The sequence below is a fragment of the Elgaria multicarinata genome, chromosome 1, assembly GCF_023053635.1.
Source record: "Elgaria multicarinata webbii isolate HBS135686 ecotype San Diego chromosome 1, rElgMul1.1.pri, whole genome shotgun sequence".
Classification (NCBI taxonomy): domain Eukaryota; kingdom Metazoa; phylum Chordata; class Lepidosauria; order Squamata; family Anguidae; genus Elgaria; species Elgaria multicarinata.
Window position 1 is genome coordinate 87303164 of NC_086171.1, and position 8737 is coordinate 87311900.

The window sequence follows — 8737 nt, forward strand, 5'->3', positions numbered from 1 at the left end:
AAATAATAATAATAATAATAATAAAATAAGAGGGCTGTTAGTTTGGAGCCCATAAATGCCAACGGGGGGTGGGGGGGCTGCACGCACATGTTGTCAGGATTCCCTCCCTGCCATTTGCATGCATCCATCTGCCGGGGAGTTCTTGCAAAGCTGGGGAGTGGGTGAATGTTGCAAAGTTTATCATGGAACTGAATTTGAGAAGACAAAAACCCTGAGAAGCACAGAATCATTGAATTGAAGGGGCTCGTAGGCCATCTAGTCCAACCTGTAGGACATCCAGAACTAGAGCACCCGTAGCAGAGAAATGAATGCGCCTCTGAATTTCCAGCCCGCTGGGGCTGCAAGAGGCAGCTCAGTCTCTCTGGTTCATGGACACGGAAAGGAATGAACTTCTCCCTCTTTCTTTCCCTCAAGTAGAGTCAACATAGTTCAGACATACTCTCTAGCTGTTGAAGGCTGAGACTGCCGGTAGTACTGCTGTCCCCGCTCTCCTGGCATGGGGCAGGAACAGGAGAGGAAGGCACCTCCCAGAAGTGTCAAGCTGGCTGCTGACCAGCCCACAAACAGAGCAGGTCCAAATTCATACCTGGCATTGACTGGTATGTTGGGATTGAAGAATTCATACGTCACCCGTGCAGCGTACCATGAAACTGCTGTCACTGTGCATAGACCTGCAAGTAGGAAGAAGACACCCCCCAAAACAGCAATCCAGCTTTTGGCCACAGGATTCTCATCCCCAACTTTGGTGCACTCCATTCCAATTATACTGACAACAACCCCCACGAAGCCCAGGAGTATAGAAACAACCATGAGGGCCCGCGAAGTCTGGATATGAACGTCGAGCGACAGCAGCGACTCATGGAGTTTGCACTGGACTTGCCCGGTGCTCTGCGAAGCGCAGCTCATCCACAGGCCCTCATACAGCCCCACGGCCGTCCCCGGCGTACGAGCTCTGCTTCCACTGCGGCAGCGCCGACGAGCAGATGGCGCCCACCCAGCCGGCCAGCGCCAGGAAGTAGCCCACCAGCTGCAGCCCCGCGCTGGCCATGGCGAGCTTCCCAGGGACAGACGACTGGCTTAAACGGCAGCGCCTGGCCGAGGCAGCATCCTGGGCTCGCGTCTTCGACGGGGCAAGCTGCAGCGGCCGAGACCCAGGGCTGCTAGGGGCCACCCCCGCGCAGGGCAGCGCGCGTTCCTCCCCGCCCCGATTTGGAACTTCCGGATTGGGCTGATCCTTACCTGTGTCCGGCACGGTCCGGCGCGGGCTTCAATTGAGGCCCCGGTTGAAGCCGGAAGAGAAGGCCATGGCAGAGGCAGGTAAGCCCCCTCCCCCCTGCCCCCTTACCTGGCTCCACCACCGCTGCCGCATGGGCAGTGGCAGCAGCGGAGCCAGGTAAGCAAAACTCCCCCCTACCCCCTTACCTGCCTCCGTCATGGGCTTCAGCTGAGGGCCAGGCCTGTTTCCACTTTGAGGCCTGGCCCTCAGTTGAAGCCCGCAATGGAGGCATGCCGTCACCACACGGACTGTGGTGGTGGTGCCAGGTGAGCCCCCTCCCCCCACTTACCTGCGTCCGGAGCTCTGGATCAAGGCGAACCGCTTCACCTTGATCCGCAGCCCCCCCCCGACCCGAGTCGTCTCCACCTTTGTTGGAGGCGAATCAGGCTGCACCGCTATCGCTTCTCTGAAGCGAAGCAGAGCGGAGCACAACCCTACTTAGAATAAATACTTGGAGCTTGGCCTTCTGTGTTTGCTGCATTTCAGGACTTTGGCCTTGATTTGGTTCCAGCTCCAGCTCCTGATCTCAGAAAAGAACACATACACACATACACACATGGTCTGGCTGGGGTACAGGCATCTAGAATTCTGGTCTCCCCCTTATATTTGGCTTCAGAAGGTATCCAAATGATGTTGGAAGAAGCCATGTGGAACATAGGAAGCTGCCTTCTACTGGTCCATCTAGCCCAGTTTTGTCGACACTGACTGGCAGTGGCTCTCCAAGGTTTCAGGCAGTTTTTCCTTTCCCTACCCAGAGAAGCCAAGGATTGAACCTGGGACCTTCTGCATGTCAAGCATCTACTCTTTGATATTACTGGCAATAATGTATGAATTTTCATCCAGGGCTGAAAGCGAGGAGGAGCTGAGGAACCTTATGACAAAAGTTAAAGAAGAAAGGGCAAAAGCTGGGTTGCAGTTAAACCTCAAAAAAACCAAGATTATGGCAACCAGCTTAATTGATAACTGGCAAATAGAGGGAGAAAACGTGGAGGCAGTGACAGACTTTGTATTTCTGGGCGCAAAGATTACTGCAGACGCTGACTGCAGCCAGGAAATCAGAGACGTTGACTTCTTGGGAGGAGAGCAATGACAAATCTTGATAAAATAGTTAAGAGCAGAGACACCACACTGACAACAAAGGTCCGCATAGTTAAAGCAATGGTATTCCCCGTAGTAACCTACGGCTGCGAGAGCTGGACCATAAGGAAGGCTGAGCGAAGGAAGATAGATGCTTTTGAACTGTGGTGTTGGAGGAAAATTCTGAGAGTGCCGTGGACTGCAAGAAGATCAAACCAGTCCACACTCCAGGAAATAAAGCCAGACTGCTCACTTGAGAGAATGGTATTAAAGGCAAAACTGAAGTACTTTGGCCACATAATGAGAAGACAGGATACCCTGGAGAAGAGGCTGATGCTAGGGAAAGTGGAAGGCAAAAGGAAGAGGGGCCGACCAAGGGCAAGGTGGATGGATGATATTCTGGAGGTGACAGACTTGACCTTGGGGGAGCTGGGGGTGACGACAGCCGACAGAAAGCTCTGGCGTGGGCTGGTCCATGAAGTCACGAAGAGTCGGAAGCGACTGAATGAATAAACAACAACAAAACAATTGAGAAACTGAAATAGGCTCAGGTTTCTAAAGTGCTCTGAGCTCAGAACTGCACCCTGCTCAAGTGACTGGAATACATGAGTAATTCCATTGCTCCTTTAAAATGTCACCTTTAAATGTGTATTACAGGTAACAAGTGCTAGGACATTTGAATCAATAAAGCTGGGGCCATAGTCTTGCTCACTAGGACCTGCTTTTTAATTTGCAGAATGGGAAAGTAAAGATTTACACTAGAGCGAGGTGGGGGAGAAAACTTCCATGAACTTGAACCAACTTTGAGCTTTCTCACCTTTTCACATCCTTCCTTGATTAGTCTGCTTAAGGCATCCACCTTATATTGCAGTTCATGGTTGCAGGAAATTGAGTTACCCAGCAGTGGCTCCTGCTAACCATAGCTGTATTGTTATTGTTATTATTTACTTTGTATGGTTTAAAAGTGACTAACTTATTTGGAAAGCTGCTCAACTTTCATGCAGGGCTGTCAGAAAATGAGGACTTTGATAGCATAATATGCCTGCAGGATTTCACAAAAATCATAGTAATGGCTCCAAAGCCTTAGGTGAGTAATTAAAAGTTGTAAATGAGCAAACTTGGCCAGGAAAACATAGACAAATAAGATTGGTATATCTCTGTGCAAGCCCGGCTCTTCTATTTTGACAAATGCAGTTTAAATTATTTATCATAATATTGTGCATTATACCGCTCTTACGGCATAGTACATCTTGTAAAAGTGACAAAGGAAACCTCACCATAGTAACTTGCAGTTAAATCTTTGCTGAGAAGTGAAAGGGGGAAAGGATACCAGTGGGAATAATTTGTCATGTGAGTTATGGGACTTGAGGATTACACAGCATGCAGATTGGTGACGTTCCATGCATCAGAGACATAGAGACAAAACTAGGCAGAAGCGAAAGCCTGCTGCAAATCCAGTCATTTACAGTATTATCCCAGTTGCAATGGTACCTGAAGTGGCAAACCAGCCAATATTTTATTAGTCTGACCAGTAAAACTGTTTTAAAGAACCACTATCAGAGTCTGAATGTGCTGGTCTCTAGCCCATTGCTCAAAGGAACACCATTTAAAAAGGGTGCTATGAGCTCTGTATGTGTGTGTGTGTGTGTGTGTGTCTATATATATATATATATATATATATATATATATATATATATATGAATAAAATGTTCTTAAAATAACTCTCTAATTTGTTTTATAGGCTTGTTCTATATTCTTTGAATCTCGCTGTGGGCCTTGATTTCCCTTGGCCCCTTCATGAAACTGGAAAGGGTTAGTAACGATTGTATCAATCATGCATGCCCCAATCCAGGGGTGTAGCCCTCCAAATGTTGTTGGACTCCAACTCCCAACAGCCCAAGCAAGCATAGCCAATGGTCGGGGACGGTGGAAGTTGCAATCCAACATCTGGAGTGCAAAAGATTTCTGATTGCTGCCCTAATTCATATGATTGTCTCCTGACACATCCCTTTATTCTCAAGATTTCATCCTGGCTCTGTCCTTACTCCATCAGATCCTTCTGGACTCCATTCCTGGGTTTTCAGGTTCCACCCTCAGCTAGGGATAATGGAGAAATGTGTACCTGCTTCCATACTTTTGAACCACTCTATGAAGCTAGTGCACTCCCTCTCATCGTGTGTTTGTCCTATTCAGATACAGAATACCTGAATAGGGCATTGAGTAATGTGTGAACTCAATCCATTGAAACCATCAGGTTTGAGGTTATGTGAAGTGTTATGAACCGTCTATATATGCTGTTAGATCTGTGACACCCCAGTGGTGTGGTGTAGTTGTTAGAGTGTTGGAACGGGACTTAGGAGATCTGGGTTCTAGTCCTGACTCACCCATAAAGCTCACTAGGGGTGTGCACGGACCCCCCGCTCCGCTTCACTTGTAGATCCGCCATTTTCCGGATCGGGCCGCTCCGCCACGCCCCCACTCCGCCCACTTCCGCTCCGCTCCGCCCGGAGCTCCGGATCCGGATCCGGAGCTCCGTTTCCCCCCCCCCATAGGCTTGCATTGAAAGCTAAAAAATTATACAACTTTTTTTCTGTTCAAGTTAGAAACCTCATGTTTGGCACCATGACACCTCATGGGGATATACACACGCATGCCAAGTTTCAAAGCAATCCCATCATCCCCTGATTTTTGGCGAATTTTTGAAAATCGGGCACCCCACACACAACATCCCTGCGAGGTGGGCAGGGGAGGAGGGAGGGAAGGCAGGCAGGCATGCAGCTGGCATTTCTGGGGGCATAAGGAAGTGAGCCAAGGATAAGCCAGTAATGCATATTAAATGGAATAAATCAATAAATAAACAAAGGAGGGGTGGAATTAAAAGCAGCAGTGTTGCTCAATAAACAGCAAGAAGATTTTTTTAAAAAAGGCTATATCTGTCTTTTACCAGCAATAGGGGGACGTGCCCGGGGGAGGGGGAAGCAGCTGCCAGTTCAACTCAAGACAGCCACCAACAGCTCTGAGATTAAGAAGTAAACGCTCACTTCAACTCATAACAGGCATCGCTCCACCACTAAAAAGTGAACATTCACTTCAACTCATGATAGGCATTGCTCCACCGTTTTACTCTCTTTGGAAGGCTCTAATGGCCTTCCAGTGCAGGAGAGAGTGGGGGCACGTCCACAATGAGATGCCCTAGGGGAGCTCATCCCCTTGCACCACATCTTTTCAGTTGTTCCCCAAAGTTAGGGTGGGGAGCAGTGCTGTGTTTCTATCTCTTATTCTTGGCTTAGTATATGATTTCAGGTTGTGTTTGTGCATTTGGTGGGGCTACTGTGTTAAAAAACACGGGGAAAAGCCCGTTCAGATGAAGAAAGAGAAGTTTCCCAGAATCCCAAGTTACCTGTTTTGCCTATGCCCTCCTCTAACTTTGGGATCATCATGACCGGGAGCTGACTCTGCCCCTCAGCCCTTTGAAAAAGGTATTTTTCCCACCGATTTTTAAAAAACTTCTAGCGCGCGACCCGGACAACGCAGAAAGTTGAGAGTAGTCTCAAAATGACCCGCATCCACGACTCTCTGTGCACAAGAATTTTCAGAACGATAGCTTAAAAACCAACCCAGTTATGCCCGAGTCTTTCCCTCAATGCAATCCTATGGGTGAAAAGCCGAAAACGCCGTTTGAGCCGCGCGGTTGACCCGATTTTCACAAAAATATAGCACACAACCCAGACAACGCAGAGAGGTGAGAGTGGTCTCAAAATGACCCCCATCCACGACTCTCTGAGCACAAGAATTTCTAGAACGATAGCTTCAAAAAGAACGTAGTTATGCGCGATTATTTGCCGCAATGCAATCCTATGGTGAAATGTTTTCAAGATGGCGACCGGAGCGCTCCGCCTGAACTAGGAGCTCCGAAAAATGGCCGCTTCTCTTCGCCTTGCTTCTAGGGGGTCCGCGGTCCGCTCCTACTCCGCCTCTGGGTAAGGCGGAGCAGGCCAATCCGCTACTGCTTCTACGCTCCTAATCGGAGCGGATCACACCCCTAAAGCTCACTGGGTGACTTTGGGCCAGTCACTGACTCTGAGCCTAACCTGAGTTGTTGTGAGGATAAAATGGAGAGGAAGAGTACTGGGTAAGTAACCTTGGTTTCCCTGAAAGAAGGAAAAAGGCAGGATATAAATGTCTTCATAAAATAAATAAATGCCTGTCATCCCTTGATGTTGCTGTTATCAATTGATGAATGCTGCATGTGTGAATTGGCCTCTAGTTTACAGTAATCAAGTGCACAACAATGCAGTGATATACATGCATATGTGAACCAGCCCCAGCAGCTATAAAATTCTGTAAAACTGTGGGGTCTATTTTTTCTTAACTTACCAGGTGCCAAGTCCAGGTTGCTTTGGGTCATGGAAAATGACTATGGTGATGGCTGTCACTTTTTCACAAGGATTCATTAGCGCAGCAGGTAAAAAGTAGGGATCTCTCCAGAAAAATCTCACTGCTCACACCAAATTACAATTCCCAAGGTTATTTGTGGGAAACCATGTTAGAAGGGCTGGCCCTACTATTAGGCAGAGGCCCTGTTCAGACGACACGCTAACCCATGATGGTTAAGCATTTTGAGCTAAACATTATGGCTTAGTGTGTCATATGAACCATGACATAGCATGTTGTGTGAACATTTGTAACCATGGTGACTACATAACCACAGTTTAAACATGCTCACTAACCATTTGCTGCAAAAGGGTTAGCAGACTAACCATGGCTTAGCATGTTGTCTGAACAGGCTGCGTGTGAAGCATTCACCTCAGGCAGCAGATGCTGTGAGGCAGCACCAAGATGTTGGAAGAGAGAGTGGTGTGCAAATTGGCCTGCCTTGTGCCCTTAAGGTGGCTCACTATCTTCACATGTGGTGGAAGATGCTGAACCATCACTGTTATTGAAGAAAGATTCACTGGCCATTCTAGTTGGCTTTTGAACATAGAATGGGAGAGGGTGCCATCTTGTTCTTTGCCTCAGGCAGAAGAATACCTTGGGTCAGCCCTGCATGAAGTTAGAGGGATATAAAACTGACGCAGGTTTTCAGTATAGCTGCTTTTGGGGCTGTGTTGATGCTTTTGAGATTCCCTTGCTCTTGTTGGCTGTAGTAAAGGCTGCATCAAAGAATACCAATTCATTCTTACCCATCTGTATGGTGTAACTTTCCAGAGATCACCAGTGAGGGAGGAAGCAGCAGCCAGGCACCTCTCCATCGTGCCTGAGTCCAGCTCCAGCTGAGAGGCCCCCCCTCCTGCTACCAACTGTCACTGCAGAGGCCACCAGTGAGGGAGGAAGCAGCAGCCAGGCACCTCTCCATTGTGCCTGGGTTCAGCTCCAGCTCCAGCTGAGAGCCCCCTCTCTCCTGCTACCAACTGTCTCTGCAGAGGCCACCAGTGGGGGAGGAAGCAGCAGCCAGGCACCTCTCCATCGTGCCTGGGTCCAGCTCCAGCTGAGAGGCCCCCCTCGTGCTACCAACTATCTCTGCAGAGGCCACCAGTGAGGGAGGAAGCAGCAGCCAGGCACCTCTCCATCATACCTGGGTCCATGTCCAGCTGAGAGCCCACTCCCTCCTGCTGCCAACTGTCAACGATCACTGCTGAACTTTGCAACTAAGATTGTAGTGCCTGAATTTGCTTTCATAGAATCAATAAATCGCAGATTTGGAAGGGGCCTACAAGGCCATCGAGTCCAACCCCCTGCTCAGTGCAGGAATCCACCCTCAAGCATCCCTGACAGATGGTTGTCCAGCTGCTTCTTGAATGACTCTTGAATGACTCTTTCCCCCCTCCTCCTCTTCCCCCTCCTCCTCCCTCCCAATCCCCTTTCCTTTTATGTCATGTATTTTAGATTGTAAGCCTGTGGGCAGGGACTGTCAAGAACTACTTTTGTAAGCCGCCGTGAGAGCCTTTTTGGGCTGAATGGCGGCATAAAAATGCTTAAATAAATAAATAAATAAATATACCTGCAGCTGTAACGCAGAGACACAAGTTTGTATTATTCAAATTGGGGGGAAATGTGTGCCGCTCAAAGTTTACAACCTTACCTTTCCAGCACAGTTGAAAAGTATAATTCTTTGACCAGTTTAGTTCCTACCTGGACTCAAACGAATGTTGGATATTAATCTTTGAAAAATATACATCAGTAATTCTAGTACTTTAGTCAGACATGTGTTAGATCAGACACAGTAACAAAGAAACTCACATTTCTCCCTCTCTTTAAATCAGCTGAACTAATAAGGTCATTTTATGAATGTAAAGCAATTGACTATCTCAGATCCCTGGGTACTGCTGCAATTTTACTAGAAAGACATTAATACACACTTTACAAATCCCTGGTCTTAGATAG

At 48.1% G+C, this 8737-nt stretch overlaps 1 protein-coding gene across 1 annotated transcript; it reads right to left on the bottom strand.

Annotated features, from left to right (window-relative positions):
* Nucleotides 1–429: 429 nt before the first annotated feature.
* On the bottom strand, nucleotides 430–1048 carry LOC134392316 (claudin-19-like). Its single transcript, XM_063116560.1, is given in 2 exon segments — nucleotides 430–934; nucleotides 936–1048. Coding segments are annotated over 2 exon segments (618 nt in total).
* Between the last annotated feature and the right edge of the window lie 7689 nt (nucleotides 1049–8737).